The following is a 21,384-nucleotide window of genomic DNA, read 5'->3' on the forward strand; positions in this document are numbered from 1 at the left end:
TGTTTCACTGGGAGTAGCAAACAAAATTTCACTTTCTTTTGAATAAGATATCAGAAAGCAGGTTGGATTAGTCTTGTTCAGCTTGTAAATAGTAAGTACTAAATTCTGATAATCAGGTTTTTTTTTTCATTTTAGATTGTGTATCCTAAGAAAGTTGTTCTTTTTTTCATATTTATAGGCAGAATTCTATTGCCTAAAATGCATCATAAGGGACTTGCTTGCAAAAAAATGTAACAGCAGAATTATTCCCCTCTGTGATTCTGACAAAGTTTATGGAATCCTTTGTAGTCTTTTTGGTGCTTCTAAACTCAAAGTTTGCAGGCAATTTTTTTTTTTTTTTTTTCTGAAAGCATCAAATTCTCTGTACTTGAAAGTTGATGTTTTGGTATGAGAGAGATTTTTATAAGTCGCAAAAATGAGTAATTACTGAAGAAGAGTAATTACAGAAAAGAAGCCTGAGGGGAAAGAAGTTCTACTTAAACATTAAGCAAATACCATTAGCCATGTAAAAAGAGAAAAATAATTTCTAAAAGCATGAATAGAGGCACACGTGTTTGGTCCATTTATAGTTAAAGATAAACCTAACTCCCAAGTCCATTTCTGCACTCTGTTGGATTTTGAAAGGGTCAAAGGATGTATGCAACTCTGAATACTCCCAGCTTAAACTGAGCTGAATCAAAATAAATAAATTTTTAAAAATCCCGCACTTCAGAGAAGTTAACCTTTATGTTCAAACTCAGCTTTGTGGCTCAAGCCCTTTGATGCATTGCATTGTCTGGCTGTCCACAGCACTTCCTTTCTCTAACCAACAAAAAATGTGTTTAATATGCATGGCACACAAGTTTAGTTTCTCCTCTTTTTTTCCCCAATGTTGTTTATTTTAATGAAAAAACACATAAGAGTTTTTACTGTCTGGTTTAATAAAGCAAGCTTCTCAATCACCGTCACTAATCCATAGAGAATGTTACTTTTCACTGTGAACGAAACAGATTCATGTGTCACCCTGTGTGTACGGCTAGTGCACGCTGCTGAAAAGAGATCAGTGACAGTGATCAAGAAGGAAGCCTACATTTTTCCATTCTGACTTTTCTTGGAATATCTGAGATGAAAATAGTATTTTCCTGGAATATCAGTAAAAGAGTTTGGGTTATTAAAAAAACTTCAGTAACCTCTACAAAAATTATGTTGAAGTTCTACTTCATTTTACTGCATTCTAAGTTAAAATCTTAAGACATATACTAAACAGCTCCTTGAGCTTCAGCCTTCAAATTAACTACGATCTTGTGAATGAACTGTGGTTAACAAATAAAATATGCTTTTGTATTGACTTAGAAAAAACATCAATAGTATTTGATAGCTATCAAACCAGTTTTGCACTGTAGGGCAGTGTGAATTGTGCCTGAAAAGCAATAAGCTGTAATTAAGGCATGGCATGTTTGTGGCTCAGTCAGAAGCAGATACTCATAAATAGGGAACAGTAGATGTGAAGTGTTTCTGTATGCATTACTGGCAGACTGGTTATAAGTGGTCAAGCGACATAGTAAGTCCCTTGTAACTGTGCTTTCTGGTTTTGTGAACAGAGGACGTTTTAGCCTCCTGAAAATTTATATGCATCCTTTGTAGGAAATGTATGTATCTTCATAAATGTAAATAATATAATATTATCAGTATTGATGTAAAAAATACATAGTGTAAACAGTTGAAAAATTTAACCAGCTGACTCATGTAAAATATTGTTAATAAAAACTGATTCTTAAAAATTGTATGAGTTTGTACACTCAGGATAAACAGCTGGCTTTTTTCAATAGCACAGCTGGTGTACAAACATAAAATTACTACCATTTGAACAGGACATGAGCTATATTTGGCAAAACATTTGCATGAAAGCTGAAAATTTTGCAACTTAATTTTCATTTATTTTAATTTTCATTGTACACGAAGCTGGACTTGCTTCTATTGATTTCAGTATCGCTCATTTAGGTTGTAAGCCATTATGTGCCAGGATACTGTAAATTTAGAGTAGGCCGTGTTTCTTTAGCTGAAAATACTAGAGGAGGATACTGTCTGTCTGAACATCCAATGCATTGTTGCTGAACTGTCATTCACAGGAATTTAAACAGATAAAGTATCTTAAGGATGTAGTTTATTCCTTGAAAAGGCAAAGCAAACATGAAAGCAGTAAGAATTGCACTTCACAGCATGCAAAAGTCAACTGTTCCTGCTGCAACTGTTTGTAGGGCTACAAAAGCATGTTCCCATGAATTTGGGCAATACTAAAGAAGACTGCTGATTCAAGGCAGCAGATGTCTAGCGCATTGTGAATCACAGATGCATGCAGGAATTAATTGAAAGAAAAATTCCAAGCTCAACTCAAAACTTTAACTAGTCAGATTCTTTATATATTACCAGGGTAAGTAACATTTATACTACTAAATGACTTGTAGGGTTTTCTAGGGCCCCAAATCACAACAGTGCATCATATTTACATTCAAATTCTAAAGCCTTCTATAGACCTTGTTCATCTGGTTGGTTTTTTAAATGAAATTACTTTAAACCATTCGTTGTATGCTAGTTCAGAAAGTACTGTTGCATTCCTGACAGCTCATTCTGTGTTTTCCTGTCTTAGCTTTAATTTAGTCTAAGGATTACTAGACAGGCAAATTACTACACAGGCAAGGTCTGTTCCCTCATTTGTATTGTGATGAAGCAATGGACATCCTGTAACAGGGACAGCATTTTGGCAGAATTTTAATCTTTACTATTCAAATGGTGTAGAAAGTTTTACACAGATTACTGTCCTGAGCAGTAATGGCATTAATCACATAAAATCATCTGTAGACAAAATAACCCTTTGAAATATTTAACATTAATTCTCTTGCATCTATTATTTCTCCCACTGATTGTTAGTGAATACCATCTTGATTTCTCATATGGCTTCTCTTTCTTCTGTGCACACTTTTTCTCATTGCTGGGCTTTTCTGTGTTGCCTTACTCAATTCAGATGCTTCCTACAACTGATTTTCAAGACAAACTACACCTCTAATATGTTTAAACCTAAAGACAAAATGACACTTGGAACTATGGCACTCACTTATCTGTGGCACCACACTAATAATCTGTAATTAGATAAGGTCAGTTGTGTACATTTTTGGCGTTATTCTTTCTTGTAACAAGTCAATCCTTCTGTTGTTTCAGAAGGTTGATTGACCTTTTCTATAGGTATAAAGAGATTTGCTTTTTAAGACAATAATTTAAACAGCTACCATTGCTTCTGGAGCTACTTTCTCATATTTGTGCCTCAGGGACAGCCAGTTTAAAATAACAGTTCATAAAAACTTCTTTGTGCTTAGGATGTTTCTACATGGCAAGCAGAATGCAGTGCAAAGGTGCCTAGTTTGTTCTAAACTTCTCAGCTTAGAAACTGTAAGTCAGATAACGTATTCATGTAGACTCCACACTGCTATTCAGCCATGCTAAAGGAGGCTTAGTATCGATTAGGTGGTAGCCTGGGTATCTCTGTAAGGCACTACACGGGGCTATAAGAACACACCCTTTCTGCATTCTCTGTTTACTCTTCATGCTTTACTTGCAGATTTTCCCAGCAGTCAAAAACAGCAGTACTCTTTTCACATGACCCTAGCCCACAATGTGGTTATTTTACCAGTAAAATAACTATTTTAGAAATATAAACTGCTACTTTCACACTGGTAATTTATGCTGCATAAGAGAGACTTCCAAGTTCAAATTTACAATTAGTTTATTTTCTTCCTGCACATGGCTATCTAGGCAAAGAGAATGACTATTTCAGTGGCAAAAGGTTTTCTAACTCCTCAATGATTACAAGTCTGACTAATTTCCCTCCATAGCAATGTCCTGCCTTAAAACCTTGAGGTGGTGGTTAAGGAGATATTCACTTCTATTGCTTGCAAAGTAGTAGCTCTGAAAGCCTGAAGTCCAACTGAAACAAAACCAAAACAATCAAAAACCTAATTCAGAAAGCAGGCCAAGTAGGAGCCCATACAAATCCACCAGTACATGAAACATCAAATACCAGCACATTGTGCATTTCTCTATGCTAGTTAAAACCAATCTAGGAATGTTAATAACAAGGAAAAGAAATCACCTTGTCAGAACCTGGAGCTTGTGTCACGCAAAAGATTTTCTAAATTATTCTTAATAGCTATGAATCATCATCTACACAAGTATGGTGATCAGAAGGCACAATCTTGGTGCTCTATCAGCCAGTGTTGTAATTGCCCACATGTGAGGACCCTGCTTTAACCTCCAGATGAGCACGAGGAAGCATTAGGCTTCACCCATTTCAGAAGGCAGGCGGAATGACGTCTAATAACAATAATAGCATGAAGGATTTATAGTCATTGAGTGAGATAAGAGAAACCAATTCTGTTTTAAGTAATTACTGTTTAGACTTTTTTAAAAAATTACAAATGTGTCTTGTGGTAAAAACACTGAGCTAGAAATCACTAGATTGAGGCTGAATTCCCTGTTCTATCACAGACATCTTTTTTTTAAGGTTGAGATACTAATTTCTGTTTCAATTAATCAGATATAAGGCTAATGTTTTCTTTGCCTGTCTTCAATACCTAACTGTAAACTTTTCATATTTATGGCAATGCGGGACTTAGGTCTTGATTGAGACCTGAAAACAATGCTTTCTAACATAAAAACAAAACACACAATAGGAAACTTCAGTGTAACCTCCTAAACAATGATATTTACTCAAGCAAGTACATTTTCAAACAAGTTATTCCAGACATAAAATATCTCTGTAAAATTGCTGTTAAGAGATTGCTTGGAGTGACAGGCTATGCATGTTTGGACAAGTAACTTACCTGAGGATCACCATGCTTGTCTCACGGTGGTACTTTGAGGAGTAATCAGGACCTGTTTTAAATAATTCTAAACATGGAAATTATTATACAAGTGCTGAATAATATTCCTATTAATCATTTTAGTAAAAAAATTGCCTGAAATGTAGTCTTGGAACACATTCACCAAGGAGCACATAAAGAGTCTTCCAAAGACTACGACTTGAAAATAAATCAGAAACATATCAGTCAGTTTTAAGATTGTTTTCTGTTAATGAGACGGCATTCTATAAATCGGAATTCCTTAATCAAATTGCTACTATTTTGCTATAATCAATGTCCTTGGATTCAGTGTAGCTAGACAGATACAACTGATGATGAGGTTGATTCATTATATTTTCTTGCTAGAAGTAAATCTTTATGAAATTGAGGTCAATGACAGAACACCTATTGCCATTAATGGAGGCAGGATTTTGCCCTTTATATCTGCCTCTGCAAAGGAGCATATTTGTGCATAAGTACAGATCTGTTTCAGTTTAGTTGTTGCTGGTTCTCTCTTTTCCTGTTTTACCTTTGCAGTTTTCTGAGGACAAGACTAGAAACCACTGGCATGTTTTAGCATGAATCACTGTGTGAAAAATACTTTCCATTGTCAAAATGCAGTGTGCTGAACAATCATTACCTTTAATAGGTATAAAAGACATTAGGCATCTTCTGGACTCCAGCTTCTAACTGCAGGGAGGGATCTCACTACTGACTTAGAACAATAAATTGCATAAATTGAAATGGCAGCACCATCCCTGATGGTTTAGTCTAGTTATAGAAAAGTAAATGTAGATGAAAGGGTTCAACAATTCTTTTGAATATGAGAATTGCCATACAAGATGAAGCCAATGATAAATCTGTTACATCTTCTGTAAGCATTCAGATAAGAACTTCAAGGAATGGTATAAAAATTTCAGATTATGGATAGCTTTGGCATAATTTCTCCTTTGAGAGAATGTTACTTTTTACATTTCACATGAAGTTTGAGAGGTTGTGCTCTAAGACTAGTATTAGATCAAAAACTGAGCAATAGTCAGTCAAGCTGAAAAAAATTCAGACCTGTTTGTACAAGAAGGAGCTTCTGCTGAAGACAATGGGAGTTCTACAAATGAAAGATGTGTAAGGGTGGACCTCTTTTTTTTTTTTTTCTTTTTTTTTCTGCCCCCTCCCCCTTTTCTTTTCTCTTCCTTCTACCTAAAAAACACCAAAAAAGTGATTCTGGTCTCACTTATAACTTTAAACAAGATCAGACTGACCATCATTATGCTGTTGCTAACATAAACCTTGCTTCTTGTATGACGAAACTCCCAATAGGCAAACACCACCTGCCTGTTGAAGGAAAAGAGAAGTCACCACTGAGACAATGTCTAACTCATTAGGAGTTGAGAAACATCAAGTCTACTACAAAAGCTACGTAGCAATATTCTTAGAAATCTCTAACTCCACATTCAGTGCATTTGTTTATTGAAGCTTTTTCTTTGATATTGAAGAAATTTTCCCCAATTAAACTAAAGAGTTTTCAAAGAAAGAGCTTTTCTCCAGAACCAAATTCAGATCAGGTGCCACTGCATGAAATTTTACTGACTGTCTTCCTTGAAACAGTATATGGTCTTGGAAAATTGTTTTACAGCTAAGAACACGGAAATTCAGATTGTGATAGAGCAACATAAATAATAGTGGCTCATCAGTTTACCCTTGCAGGAATAATGAATATTGTTTAGTGCTGTAAAATGTTTCTTAAGTGATACTTCTCCACAATATTGATAGGAACTTAGAAAAAGCTGTGACTTTTTTTCCAGGCATTTAAATTTCAGCAAGTTCTAAAAGACACATCTTTGCTTTGGATTTTATTCATGTAAATTTTATTCATGTAAATGTTACGGATGCCCCATCCCTGGAAGTGTTCAAGGCCAGGTTGGATGGGGCTTTGAGCAACCTGGTCTAGAGGAAGGTGACCCTGCCCACAGCAGGAGTGTTGGAACTAGATGATCTTTAAGGTCCTTTCCAACACAAAACATTCTATGATTCTAAATATAAACATACACTGTTTAAAAAGTTATTTTATCTGAAATAAGAGTTGTGTACTCTCTGGTTTAGTAAAGTGCTGTAATTCTGGAAGTTAACTCTTTTTTCATCCTGCTCTAGAATGGTACTAAAATTTTATAAACTAGATAAAAACAAATGAATAGTGCACAAAGGAGCTAAGTTAGTTTCTTTAAAGTACCTGTGAAAGTATGTTTCTTTTGCAGAATACAGCTGCTTTCTAGCAGGACTGCACAGTCGTTTCGATAGTTATGAAAGGTGGATATTTCCAGTTGACTGGTGTCAGATCCATAGGTATGGAAAGTCATCATCTGCTACATCGTAGCAGTAGGATTCCTACAGAAGAGCTGTCCAGCACCAATTGTGGTGCCTTCTGTTTTCTTCAGCATCTCCCAAGTGAGAAGCACCACACTGAGCTGCCTTGGATACCTTCTGTGAGATCTTAGGTATAATTGGAGTGTGGGTGATTTTGAGTCTCATTGGAGACGCAGAACCTTTCTTGAAGCACTAACTGTGCAACATCTGTAAAGCAATTTCTACTTGACAACACTGATCATCATCTGAAGAGTGCAACGGGTATGCAGCTTAGCCACTCTTAACCATGTACTCAGATTGATTTACAGTCTTTGTGATTTGATATTTTGTTAGCGTTTTATGGTAGTACGGGTCCATGAAAGAACAAGTCTCTGTTAAAAAAACATGTGGTGTTGATACAGGTGGATATCTCTGATTCATGATGCTGGAGCAAATGAATGCTTTAGTACAACCCCATTGTTAGTTGTCAGTGTGAACATACATTCATTTTGATGTTTCTGAGCCAATATTTCCAGCAGAAACTGAGATGTCTGTATTTGACCATTAAAACTGAGAGCAAAATTGCAAAGGAGTACATGAAAGTAGGAAATCAAAGCATGCAGTGATATGTGCAATTATGAAACACTTTTCAGAGATGTCAATGGCAACTAAAAGCCATAACTTTATGGGATAACAAAAATCTCAATAGAGATCTCAATAGAAATATTGGCTTTATGGCAAATTGTAATTCCTCTCCCCTCTGCTTGGCTAACCTTTTCATGTTCCACAGGCTATAAATTACTGATCTCTTTCTTTCCATTAGAAGATAAGCACCTTATCACTTTTCCTCTTTTCTAACATCCTTATCACTCACAGGCAGTAAGCATCTTTACTCTCAGGTGGTCTAATTGATACATATCTAATTAAAAGCAAAGCATTTTTTCGCAACTTGCATTCAGCTTTGAAGTATGTTGCTTTGATTTCAGACCTGAAGAACAGCTTCATGTGCCCGAAAGTTCTCCTTTTTCCAACTGTACTAGCTGATCAAATAAAATATACTACCTCTGTCCACAAACTTTACCGTGCTTGTGTACCATTGCATTCATTTATTGTTAGTGAAAAAGAGAAGGCAATTGTTCATTGAACTAGTTAAAGGGTATGTGTGAGCACTGCAGCCCTTCAGAGCCTTGAAGATTAGGACAAAATGTTCAAATATGGTGAGACAGAGAAAAACAGGATTCAGTAGAGACTAAGGTAGATGTTTAGCAAGAAAAATAGTTTTAGGACTTATCTCTTAAACAGGGACATTTTGTGTGAAAGAGGTACCAGAGATGAGAAAGCTGAATACATAGTCTGGAGATAGTGCCAGCATCAAATTGTTTAAATAGCATTATTCTACTCATCATTTTAGTGAATGTCTTAGGAATATTTCTAGGTAGTGAGAGAGCAGATTCTCCAAAGTTATATAGGATATAAAGAGGAAAAAATGATCTTTCTAATTAAAAAAAAAAAAAAGCCATCAATCCTCTCTTAGTTATGAGTAGAAAGGAGAGGAAGAAACATGTGTGTAACGCTGAAATTTCCAGGCAGTTCTAATTTGCATAGCTGGCACTTAAGTAGAGATTTAATATTTTTCAAATGTTACAAGGGTCACACAATTAATTGACCTGACCCACATGATATTTGCTGGTTTTATGATAACTATATAACTGTTTGGTTTTGGTGGGGTTTTTTTTTTCCCCTAGTCCTCTCTTTTACTAGTTCCAAAAAGTTTTAAGAGTGGGTTATGTTCTTCACTGCGAGGAGATGTTTGGAGAAAAGTAATGGGAAAAAAAAAAATCCACTGAAATTACCTAATTAGATAGAGGAAAAGAAAATAGATCCAAGGTACATCATCCTTCCCCTGGAGCACCCTTTTGCCCCTAAAGAACCTTTTTATAAACTTGAGGCATTTTTAGTACTTTCAAATCATCAGCTGAAAGGCGCTTTTTTGATGCAAATCATTTGATTCATTGTTGTAGTGTGTGGCTGGCAAGGAAGGAGGAGGTGTCCATTCAGTGCTAGGAGAAGGGAAATCCCTGCCCTCTAAGCAAATAATCCTGCAAGATGCAAGTTCTAAATTTCTCACCTTCTTGTGGCCTGCCTGCTGCAGGGGAATGAAATGGGGTTATGTGGAATATAAGAACTTCTGTAAGGAGCCCTCCATGATTCTATTCCTTATCATTTTGTTTAGTAAGACTCTCTTGTTGGTAGTTGTTAATAAGGTCTGTGATGGCTTGGGGTTTTTTTTCCCCAGCTAATTGCTCTTTTGATTTGGGCTTTTGGGGCTTTTTAAAGTATGTGATAGGATTGCTGTTTATAATATGTAATAACCACAAGAATCTCGTAGAGTTTTCTGAGGTCAGACTGTCACTATGCTTTTGTTTGCTTATGCTGAGCTAGTACTTGGCAGCTTGTGTAGTAGTAGCTCAGCCATTCTCTAAATTAACAGGTTGTTCTTTGTATTTGAAGTGATTGATGTGATTGAAGTGATTAGCATGTATATGCCTAAATATACTCCGGGGGAGAGAGGGATCCAAATGGAGAAAACTGGATAGGTCCAAAGACAGTTTGTTGTAAGAACCGTAGTACGTTTAAGAATGTGGAAAGGACTTAAATGAGAATAAAATCTCAGACCAGAAAATGTATGGAAAAGTACAATTTTACTCTAAAATCTTTGCTAATGAAGGTTCACGGATATACTTTTTGTTATATTTCTCTGGAGGCAAAAGCCCTGGTGTAGATGCAGACATACAGAGGGAAAAAAATCAATTGCCAGTACAACAATTTATTTTTCTGTGATAGCAGTGTTGGGTCAACCCTCCTGGGTTTTGACTTCCTAAGTAACTCAAGAGCCTATAGAAAAAGGATAATTTAAGTGCTTAAATTCATTTTAATAATATTGCCAAATCACTCATCTCAAACTTCTTTTCTGAAGGACTTAGAGTGTACATAGCTTTTTTTCTTAAGAGCTGGTACTCCTATTTCTGCAAATCAGCAGTAGCTATCCTGAATCTTTTTGCAGGGCTTTGTTATTTGGCACATGTTGGCATGACAGGGGAATCCTGTCTCCCACAGAACTTTTAGAGTTCACCTGCTGGTTATAATCCCCTTGCATGCCAGCACACGGAAGCAGTAGATTAATTGTTTATTTATTATTAACTTACTTATTTACAAATATAGTAAAAAAAGTAAAGGACTGACCTGATTCTTTACAAATGTATACACATGGGTTTTGTTATTTTTTTCCACAAGTGACACCCTGGACTTAAGATAGCAGGAGGACCCTGACTCATAGATCTAAATGAAACTGCAAAATACTGTTCTTGCCCTTGAACTACCTTTTATTTGCACATACTGCTGTATCATTGTATGACATTGGCTTTTGCATACACGTGTATTACATAAAGCTAATACATTGTTCTTGATTTTGCTTTGCAGTACAGAATTGGACAGCTGTACATGATAAGCAAGCATAGCCATGAGCAAAGTGACCGAGGTGAAGGTGTGGAAGTGGTGCAGAATGAACCCTATGAAGATCCAAACCATGGCAATGGTCAGCTAACAGAAAAACGCGTCTATCTAAACAGGCAAGTGCAATAAAACTGTTTCTCTCAGAATGGGCTGCAATAAAATTTTGAAGGAATGCCCCTTCTAGGCAATAGCCTTTCTGTTTCAAGTAGAATATGTTCCCATGAATACATGTTGCTTCCTTGTAGCCGCAGGAAGAAGGAGGGTGGGATAGATCAGTGGCTTGAAATAGAGAGATTAGTTGTCATTTCTTCTAGAATATCTTTTCCAAGAGAAAGAATTATAACTTTAAGTTAAGGATGTACTGAAAATCAGAACTTTTTTCTTTTACGCTTAACTGTTTGTCATTTTGTTTTCCAAAATTGGAGGAGGGAAGCCAAAAACTAAAAACCAGAAACAACAGACACCCCACCCCCAAAAAAACCCCAAAACTCACAGATCAGAGATGGTTTTTTATATATATATATATATATATATATATATTTGTGTCCTATGAAATATATTGCTCAATCTGTTCCCATTTTTACTACTGCTGATCTAATTGAGTATCACTGCTTTTCTGAAGCTCTTCTGTTCCCCTGGGCCTGCTTTGTTTTATTAAACTTATGCTCTGCAGCATTTTGTAGTGGGAATAGAAACACTATAGCTATTACTTCTACATTGCAAGTTACTCCGCTGCAAACCTGACATATCTAGCCTTAACTCAGGCTAAATTGAATCACCAGTAATGTTGCGTGTGCCCACACACACGAGTCCACTAATATATATGTTGCCAACATTTAATATTATTATGGTTGTAACGCTGTTCTCTTGCAGGCTAGATACAGGACTTGGGAAAAATCAATAAATGTGTTCCTGTTGTAGAGCTCCCAGAAGTTGTGGGGTTTTTAATGTTTCTGGATATTTCTTTCCTTCATGTTAAAAAGAGATAAGGCTTTAAGCACTGAAGGGCATATTCAGAATTACCACTTTAGGGTAATTCAGAATAATCACAAGGACTGTGTCCTAGAAGGCACGTACAAGACATACTTAGGAAGCATGTAGTTTCTGGTAGTGCAGGCAATGGAACAAAGGATCTCTTACCCAAAGACAGGTACGAACATTGACCAAGAAGATCTGTGTGCCTACAACTTGGGAAGTTTACGTAAAACTGGTGGATGTTTGAAGTCAGGCTCATTGAGTTTAATGATAATTATGAATACTCCTTGATAATCATCATCAGATTTGCTATTTGAATCTGGTTTTGGTGTCACAATACTACCAGATATTTCAGTGTGATGGGTTAACCCTGGCTGGACACCAGGTGCCCACCAGAGCCGTTCTATCACTCCCCCTCCTTCTCAGCTGGACAGGGGAGAGAAAATATAACAAAGAGCTTGTGGGTCGAGATAAGGACAGGAGAGATCACTCACCAATTACCGTCACGGGCAAAACAGAATCAGTTTGGGGAAAATTAACTCGATTTATTACAAATCAACCGGAGTAGGGTAATGAGAAATAAAACCAAATCTCAGAACACCTTCCCTCCACCCCTCCCTTCTTCCCGGGCACAACTTCACTCCCGGATTCTCTACCAACCCCCCAGCGGCACAGGGGGACGGGGATGGGGTTTACGGTCAGTTCATCACACGTTATTTTCTGCCGCTTCATCCTCCTCAGGGGGAGGACTCATCACACTCTTCCCCTGCTCCAGCGTGGGGTCCCACCCACGGGAGACAGTCCTCCACGAACTTCTCCAACGTGGGTCCTTCCCACGGGCTGCAGTTCTTCATGAACTGCTCCAGCATGTGTCCTTTCCACGGCGTGCAGTCCTTCAGGCACAGACTGCTCCAGCGTGGGTCCCCACGGGGTCACAAGTCCTGCCAGAAAACCTGCTCCGTGGGCTCCTCTCTCCACAAATCCGCAGGTCCTGCCAGGAGACTGCTCCAGCGCGGGGTTCCCACGGGGTCACAGCCTCCTTCTGGACCCTCCCTGCTCTGGCGTGGGGTCCTCCACGGGCTGCAGGTGGATATCTGCTCCCCCGTGGACCTCCATGGGCTCCAGGGGGACAGCCTGCCTCACCATGGTCTTCACCACGGGCTGCAGGGGAATGTCTGCTCCGGTGCCTGGAGCATCTCCTCCCTTCCTTCTTCACTGACCTTGGTGTCCGCAGGGTTGTTTCTCTTACATGTTCTCACTCCTCTCTCCGGCTGCCGAATACCGTCTGTCCCAACTTTTTTCCTTCTTAAAAATGTTATCACAGAGGTGTTACCACTACCACTGATTGGCTCGGCCTTGGCTGGCGGCGGGTCCGTCTTATGGCCAGCTGGTATGGGCTCTCTCGAACACAGGGGAAGCTTCCAGCAGCTTCTTACAGAAGCCACCCCTGTAACCCCCCCCGCTACCAAAACCTTGCCACACAAAGCCAATACATTCAGTACTATTAAAGCTTTGTGGAAAGGATCAGCAGGTTTTCAGGCAACTATGGATGTTGCTGGGAGGCCAGGATCTCTCTGGAAGTCTTTGTTCAAGGAGACATGCTGCCATACAAGATGATCTGAAAACTTCTCCTCTGCCTGCCTGCCTTGGTGAACAGGACTCCTTACACCAGCACAGTTCTCTCCCCCATCTTTTCTTCTTCCAGGGTCCACCACCCTAATAAACCTACTAGTTTTGCTTCACTTTATTTTGCTCTGGACTGATGTCTCCTGAAGAAATTTGAGTTTATTTATTTCAGTGATGGTTTCTTGGAAAGATTTGTGCATTATTTTAATTTATCTTTTCTTGCCTGCTAATACTTTAATTCTTGCAGAGGGTCTTCTTGCTTAGCAATGGTTTCAGCTGGACTGCCTTTAAGAAACACTTCCTCCCTGTGTGCTGAAAGACTGAACTTCATCCAGGGAAGGAAGAAATTAAAAAAAAAAAAGTGATCCACAGACACCTGTGCTGCTAAAATAGAAATGCTGTACTTTCTTTCTCTGAGTGGACCATTGGAACAATTAATGTGTGTCTATGACTGTGACTTGCTGGCAACTCTGAGTATAAAGTGTGTTTTGCTCATAAAATTATTTGCTTTGGAGATGTGCTGTACCAACAAAGATAGGTAGACAAGCAAATACACTAAAAACAACAATAACAACAACAACAACAAAAAGTGCAAAATGAGCAGCTGTGTGTTAACAAAGATATTACTAGTAAAATTTTCTAGTGTCAGTGTAAGCTTTAGTTACATTCAGAATTGTTTACTGCCTCTTCTCTCCTGCTGGAGCTTGTTTTCAGAAGCTGAAATCTCATCCTGTGGTATTTATCATTTAATAGGCATCAGAGTAAAGTTTAGCAGGGGCAAGGGAGGGAGCAGAGAGGTAGTCATAAAAAGACACTGACAGAGGCTGTCAAAAGATCTGATACAGTGAAGTCTGTTATGCAGTATGTAAAATGTGGCTTAAAAGACTGTACACAAAAAGGTTTATGTAAAGAAAAGAATCTGGGTTTGAGCAATGTCATCAAAGAGCAAAAGTCAACGCACTTGACTTTGAATCTTTAGATAATGTACTAACATCTGCATTTTGCCTCTGGACAAATACAATGTTTATGTGTAGCCAGATCATGGTTAAATAAGCCTTAGTGATCCAAACTCTGTATTTTCCTTAGAAATTTGCTATTATGGAAAGGTAATTTACTTTCTGCACACAGTTATCTAAACATAACTGTTTCAAACATTTACACTTGGGAAACTGATGTCTGAAAGCATCTACTTTAGTTCAGTAAAGATTCAGTCTTAGGCTGGGTGATCTGCTCGACATATTGCCAGACTAACACAATTTTAACTGAGTCTCTGAAGTAGAGTGGTATTTGTGGTCTCCAAAGGTCTGCCTTCCTTTGAGTCACTAGTACTGCATCTTTGTTACTGGCAGCTTCAGTGATTATGATTGATGTCATTAAGAAAGGGTTGAAAGATGAATTTTCACAAACTTGCCGCCTTTTTAAAAATGTATGTTTGTTCATCACCTCTTTGGTACCCTGGGTGACCAGAGCTCTGGAAATGAGACACGCAAAATCCATGGTAAAGAAAATGCTCCTTCTCTTCCATAGTATTATTTAATTACCCTTTAATGATCTTTCCATGTGCTGTATCCATATCTTTCATCTCTTATTCTACTGCTGTGGTACCACCGCATTGGTAAGTTCCCTTGGCAGATTGAGGTCTGAGCTATGACATCGGTTCCATTAATTCTCTTCACTTTTGTGATTTACTTTTCCCATCAGCAAAATGGGACTAATACCACCTACCAGCCTCACAGAAGTGTTTTGAGTGATTTGTTCATTTTAATATAAAAGCTTCCTACTCAAGAGTTGGTGTTGGTAGTGTGGGAAAAACTGCGCGCTAGGTGACTTGAACGTAAGGGTTTGTGTGCTAGCAGAGAACACGGAGGAAGAAGAAACAGTCTCTAAGAAGAAATAATGGAATCAGGATCGAAGTGGACTGAAATCACATATTTACTAATGACCTCTTGTTAGAGAGTGCCTCCCTGTGGTTAAGGATACTGTGCAACAGTTACACCTTGTAAGGTCTAACCTGCCGAGTTCATCCAAGACCACAGGTTTGAGGCCATAAATTCTTGAAATCTGCAACCTCAGTTTAAATCTGATCAGAGGTTATTGCACAGGCACCATATTGCTCACTTTGAGAGGGGAACAAACAAACTTGGTTTCATATGTGCTTGTGGAGAAAGCTGAGACAGAATGCACAGTCATGAGCTGAGATGTGAAGTATAGGTATTGCTGTATCCTGTGAAACACATGTCAAATTATGAGCACATTTGGAAGTATCTTCTTTTCTACAATACTCATAAGTCAGAACATACTCTAATTTTATATTTTCTTTTTATTTTCAGCAAACTGCCTAGCTGGGCTAGAGCAGTTGTTCCCAAAATATTTTATGTTACAGAGAAGGCTTGGAATTATTATCCTTATACAATCACAGGTAAGGAATAAAGCAGAAATTATTATTGATGTGTACTTTTTGGATAGGTTAGCTTATCTTCAGAAGCTCCAAGTTAAATATTGAGCCACAGATACCAAGTTTCTTTAACAACTCCTGTTGAACTGCATATATTTTTCCATCTTATGTTGACTGATATCAGGAAATAGAGATTATAGACTACATATAGGTAAAAACTGGAGTGTTGTATCTATGTAATTTCTTCCTTGCAAAGAAAACATCAGGTGCTTAGATTCTGTGCTGACGTGTACCCTTTATTGTCCCATAGACTTCAGTCAAATATAAATCAGCAAATTTTTTTATTATTAATGTATGTTTACTGTAAGGATCTTGCATCATTGTTTTATTTCACATTTCTTTTTTTTTTCTTTTCTCTCATCATTCTTTTTTTTACAAATGGACAATTGGAAATCAGAATACACAGTAAGTTTTTCTTCCTCTTTTTATTCTAAAGATAGAATAATTATGTGAAATATAGTAGTGGAATCCAAACTGATTCCTTCTTAATATAACTAATACATAATGCATTCAGTAGTGGAACTTTATTTTAGCTATTTGTTTAAGAAATTTAAGGTTAAACTTGAAGTATTTCTGTGGGGATCCTATAAATTATTTACCTTTTTTTTTTATCACTTCAAAATAATTTCATCTATTTTTAGTCACTGACTGTAACAAAGAGAAGCTTCTATAAAACAGGGCAAGGCTTTTAAGGTTCCAGTTATTACGTGGAGACATGAGAACATATTTTATTTTATTTATTGTTTTATTAACTTATAAAATGCTCATCTCTGGTATAGTATCTGGGAAACTGTACAATTTGTAGACAAAATTAAACATAATCTGGGCACAGTGCCCAGAAAAATCAACTATTCCCTCTAGCAGAGCTAAGGCAAAATATAGCATATAAATCATGAGAAAAATTGTTTTAAATGTGCTGGCCTCAATAATATACAGTAAGTTTTCAGCAGCCTTTGGAAGATGAGGAGGAGATGGTGAGGATGTTCCAGGTGAAGGGGCCTTTGAGAAACTCCTGCCTTGATTTAGTTTGAACTTCTGACTGCAGATAAAGCATAATCCACTTGTTTTTCTTAACTCTGCAGTGCTCAAAATGTTTGTGCAGATTTTTTAAAAACCAGTAAAGCATACAGAGGGGAAAAATATTTTAATGTGGTAAATGTGAAAGAGAAAAAATAAAGGGTTTTAAGGGCTCAGCTCTGAAAGCTGGAGACTTAGAGTTGAAACTGTGATAACTAAGTTTAAAAATCCAAAGTACCAAACTGTGCTTTTCAATATGTACTGAAGATACTTATTACATATTCTGCTTTGTTTCATGTTTAAAATTCATTTGATTGTCAGAGGAAACCCAAATGTCCCATAATGGACAGTAGTAATGAGGGGACAGATTCTTAGCTATTTTTGTAGGAAGATAGCTTCAGTAGGGCCTATCACAGTTTACTTTAATTAAGGGTTTACCCTTCAATAACAGGTTTAATCTTAGGCTGGGAAGATGACATGCTATGTTGCATCAATGTCTGTTACTTACACTCTGTTGCATATTTTTTCTTTAACTGAAAATCAGTTTGGATTTTTTAATGCAATTTTTTTTTCTTTAACTGAAAGAGACAAGTAGGAATGATTAAAGGGGTGGTAGCAGACAGAAATACATGTCTCAATTTGAAATGCAATGTATTATCTAAAACCAAACAGCAATGCTGTACTCGTAGAATTTGAATCAGGAGGTGATCTTTATCTAATCTGATGAGACAACACCTGGAACACATTTTGGTGAAGGTCTGTAGAAGGTATACAGCTACAGAGATGTTCAAGAGCATCAGCAAAAAAGATTGCAGGGTTGAAGAGACTTGCAAAGAAAAATTAAATTGGTCTACAAATGTAGAAGGTAGGCAAAACAGTCACTCAGTGACGGTATAACTGCCTATGGGATTTGGGGACTAGTTACTCACCATGGTGCAAGGAAACGGAACTAGAAATATTGGGATGAGATTAAGGAGACTGTACTTCAGACAAAAATCTAAAATATATTTTAATGGAGCTCATAGACTATGATATTATATTCAAGGGAAATAGAGAAAGTGCCTTTGCTTCAAACTGTTGAATCTAGAATAAAAACGTTAAATATACCTCTGAGAATAATTCCTATCCCTGTCTGGAATATTTTTCTAAATTTTGATCTTGTATATTCATTAGAGAATTTTAAAAGAAAGAATAAACCCACAGACATTGCCCAAAATATGCAAGATGGCTTGGAAACCCTGTTCTTAAAAATGGTAAATTTCCTCCAAAGGGTCTCTGGGACATCCTAAGAATTAAATTCAGCCTCATTTCAAGGAAAACTGATTCTAAAGGTAGGCCAATCATTGGATAAATAAAGCGTAATCTTATGAAGTCAAGTACATACTGCTATGTAGTTTGTTCACGCCTTACTTAACCTTGTAAGTTCCACTCTAAATAAAGAGCAAGGATGTTAAAGGCTCAGTAGTGCTATTTCAGTGTATGTTAGTGATTTGGAAGAGGACGTGAACAACAGACTGAATCTTGCTGATAGTCTTAAGGTTTTTCAGTTGTAAAATATGAAGGCTGTTGAGAATTTACATTCAAGCATATACACTAGCATTCAGAGATTCAATGCAGAATAATTTCATCTATCTGGTTTTCCTGTGCAGTGTTATGGATTTCATAAATATGACCTTCTTAAGGACCTGAAATTAGGACATCTTCTAAGAAAAAAAGCTTGGCAGGCATTGAAAATAATTTCTAGAATATTGTTCTCTGCAATGGTGGTATAAAAAGCCAAGAGTGATTGGATGAATGAAAACAGGAATGGAAATTAGAGTGTCATGATGTTGGTACTCTATAATCTGGGTCCAGTTATGATGGCATCTGCTTTAAGGAATGGTATTTGTTACACAGCAAACCCCTAAATTTGACAGCAAACAGCAGGTCTACTACCAAGTCTTGACAACTGTATTAATAATATGTAAAGCAAACGACACAGTTAAGATAATGAGCTTAACAGAACTATTGCAGAAGTGATGCTTTTGTAGTGTATAATATGTGAAATATTGTAATGTCAGGAGAGCATTTTAAAATCTACACTATGCTGTTTGTGGAGGAGGGCCTCATTAAAACTACAATACAAAAGACTTCCTATCAGGAAGATGAGACATGGGTAATGTCCCAAGAAATGCCGTATCAAGCTTGAGCTAATCTTTGCAAGCTTCCTGCTGACATTGAGAGGGAGGAGGAAGTAGAAAAAATACTTTCGAAGCTGAAGCCAAAGGAAGTCATCCAGATTTGGGGGTACTATTTAGAGAATAAGATATTCTATAAAGTTCAAACCCTTGTTTTAGTGGCTGGGGCATTACTTAAGAACTGTATGTGAGAAAGTCTCTTAAACTTAGAACCGGAGTTGCTTTGGTTTTGATCTTGTAATTAGAAACCTGACAAGATATCGTGCTAAAATAAATGTTTAATTTTTATTCATAAGTTCATTTAATATTGTGATTAGGTTGATGTTAAGCTCATAAATTTGGTATACTGTATTTGGGAGACAGCTGAAAGGGAGCCCTATAAAAGTAACTCCTAGGGTTTCCGCTCTATGACTGATTACAGGACTTGCGTACTGGTGAGTGCCTCCTGCCAAGCTACACAGGCTATTGGGGAATGGGTGTTGCTAACTGCTGGCTTTTAGAAAGAATTCCTTTGCTAGTGACAGGCTGAAGCCTTTTTCACTTGGAGGATGGAGGAAAGATGCCTTGCAGCTCTCCACAAACCCTTATGTGCCAGCTTGTAACAGTATTTGCAAATATGTATCTTTAGTGTAAAATATTTATGCTATTCTTAGATATGTGGACAAGAATGAACTTTCAGGAGGCTTTCTTATTTTCTTTCTGAGGTTGTCCAGCTGGGTTAGAAATAATTAACTAGAAAGCAAACCTGTCTTTACTGCAAACCAAACAAAAAAGGATTGCACATAACTAAGTTTCTTTACCTGCATTGGGATATTGTTAGACAATAAGCAGCACAGAGCAAATATCCATTTGACCTGTTCAAGTGACAGTTGAGATTCTGGACAAGAAGAGAGGAGCCTCAAGCAAACAAATAATGAAATCAGAAATGTATGATGATTAAACCATGGTACAAAAAATTTATATGATCAAAGTACACTGACAGTGAGCCTAATGAAGTTTATCTATCAAGTTGGAGTACAAATAGGTTAGGAAAAATACAAACAGAATTTAAGCAAACTCTTCTGAGTTTGAAGGTGCAGTTCAGTTGTTTACCAGGGATAATTTCAAATAGTTTTGCTGTCTGATCTGAACAGCTTCAGTGTTGTTAACAATACTTCAATTCTGGGGCAGAAATTTAAAAACAGCTGGATAAATTTTTTTTTTATGCATAATTTATGGCCAATTGTTAGTTTCGCAATTATAAGTATATAAAGCAAAATAAACACTAAAAATGGCATGTTTTACTCTCTGCAAGGAGGAAGAGAATTATTTCAACCTGCCAATGTCTCAAATTATCTTAGGAGTAGGATATAAATTCAAAATATTTATGAAAAACAGTTATGGAACAGAAAGCAGGAGACAACGATTCCTTTGATGATGGATCACAATGACACTAATTCTTCTACAGCAAATGACTGAGGCAAATAATTTTATTTCATCTGGTATGTGTCAAGGCCCCAGAGTGGTAGTTGCTAAATGTTCCATTATTGACCTGCTGGTTTCTGATTACTTCTGAGAACAGGCATGTTTTGTCCTTCACTTAGTCAGCTGCCAGTTTATCCATAAAGTAAATTATGTGGAAGGAATGTTTTAGTAATTGTTATTTTTAAAAGGAGATGACTTGAGAAGGAAAAAAGTTGTTTCAGGTAAACATTGTAAGGAATCTGCAGAGTTTTTTTCCTGTGTTCTCTTTATCTGATTACTAGTGCTTGAAATTTGGATGTAACCTATCACAAGGTGCACAAACTTTTCTCCAGCTTGAGTATATGAAGAGTCTGCATCAAAAATGCAACAGAATCTGTGTTGCAGGATTAGGGCCTAATACAAGGTTACTACCAAAATTCCTCCTCTCTCACCCCCTAACTTAGAAGATAGGCTAACTGGTGACATTACTCTAGTAAAACACATGTTTGGCTCCTTTAGAGATTCTAGCAAAAGGAAGGACCTCTGTAGTATTTATAAGAAACAAATAATATATTTTTAGAAAGCTGCAAACCTGTATTGTCATTTAATAGCTTAATCTCATTGAAACAGAGTAAATCAAACTGCTTGGGAGAATTCCTTTTTTCTACCACTAGCTTATTATAAAACAACCCAAACCCCTCTCTGATTCATGGGACTGTCATTTTCACTTGTGCCCACTGCTTCTCACTTGCGATCTTCCTCAATAAACGGGTTACTGTTCCCATGTATCAAAGAAGGAGATCCTAAGGGAAGGCAGAAACAGAGATAAGTGCTGAGTTTCATAGTGGTTGGAGGCAACTTGTTAGTCAAATGTTTCATCTTCAAGTTATTGTATGTAATACAAACAAATTGTAGGGTTTTTTCTGAGCTTGCTTATGAAAATTTAACTCCCTTGCATATTTTCAAG

At 37.1% G+C, this 21,384-nt stretch overlaps 1 protein-coding gene across 3 annotated transcripts in view; it reads left to right on the plus strand.

Moving 5' to 3' along the window:
* The window catches only part of PITPNC1 (phosphatidylinositol transfer protein cytoplasmic 1), a 95,042-nt gene that overhangs the window by 32,957 nt on the left and 40,701 nt on the right, over positions 1-21,384 (plus strand). The window contains exons 3-5 of one of the 3 annotated variants that reach the window (XM_052808561.1): positions 10,692-10,840; positions 15,656-15,744; positions 16,178-16,185. In XM_052808561.1, coding sequence (XP_052664521.1) covers positions 10,692-10,840; positions 15,656-15,744; positions 16,178-16,185 — 246 coding nt within the window. Of the gene's footprint in view, positions 1-10,691; positions 10,841-14,818; positions 15,745-16,143; positions 16,186-21,384 lie in introns of those variants that run through there. The other 2 variants (XM_052808559.1, XM_052808557.1) reach the window with 2 other exon arrangements.

The sequence above is a fragment of the Harpia harpyja genome, chromosome 14 (genome assembly GCF_026419915.1).
Source record: "Harpia harpyja isolate bHarHar1 chromosome 14, bHarHar1 primary haplotype, whole genome shotgun sequence".
NCBI lineage: Eukaryota > Metazoa > Chordata > Aves > Accipitriformes > Accipitridae > Harpia > Harpia harpyja.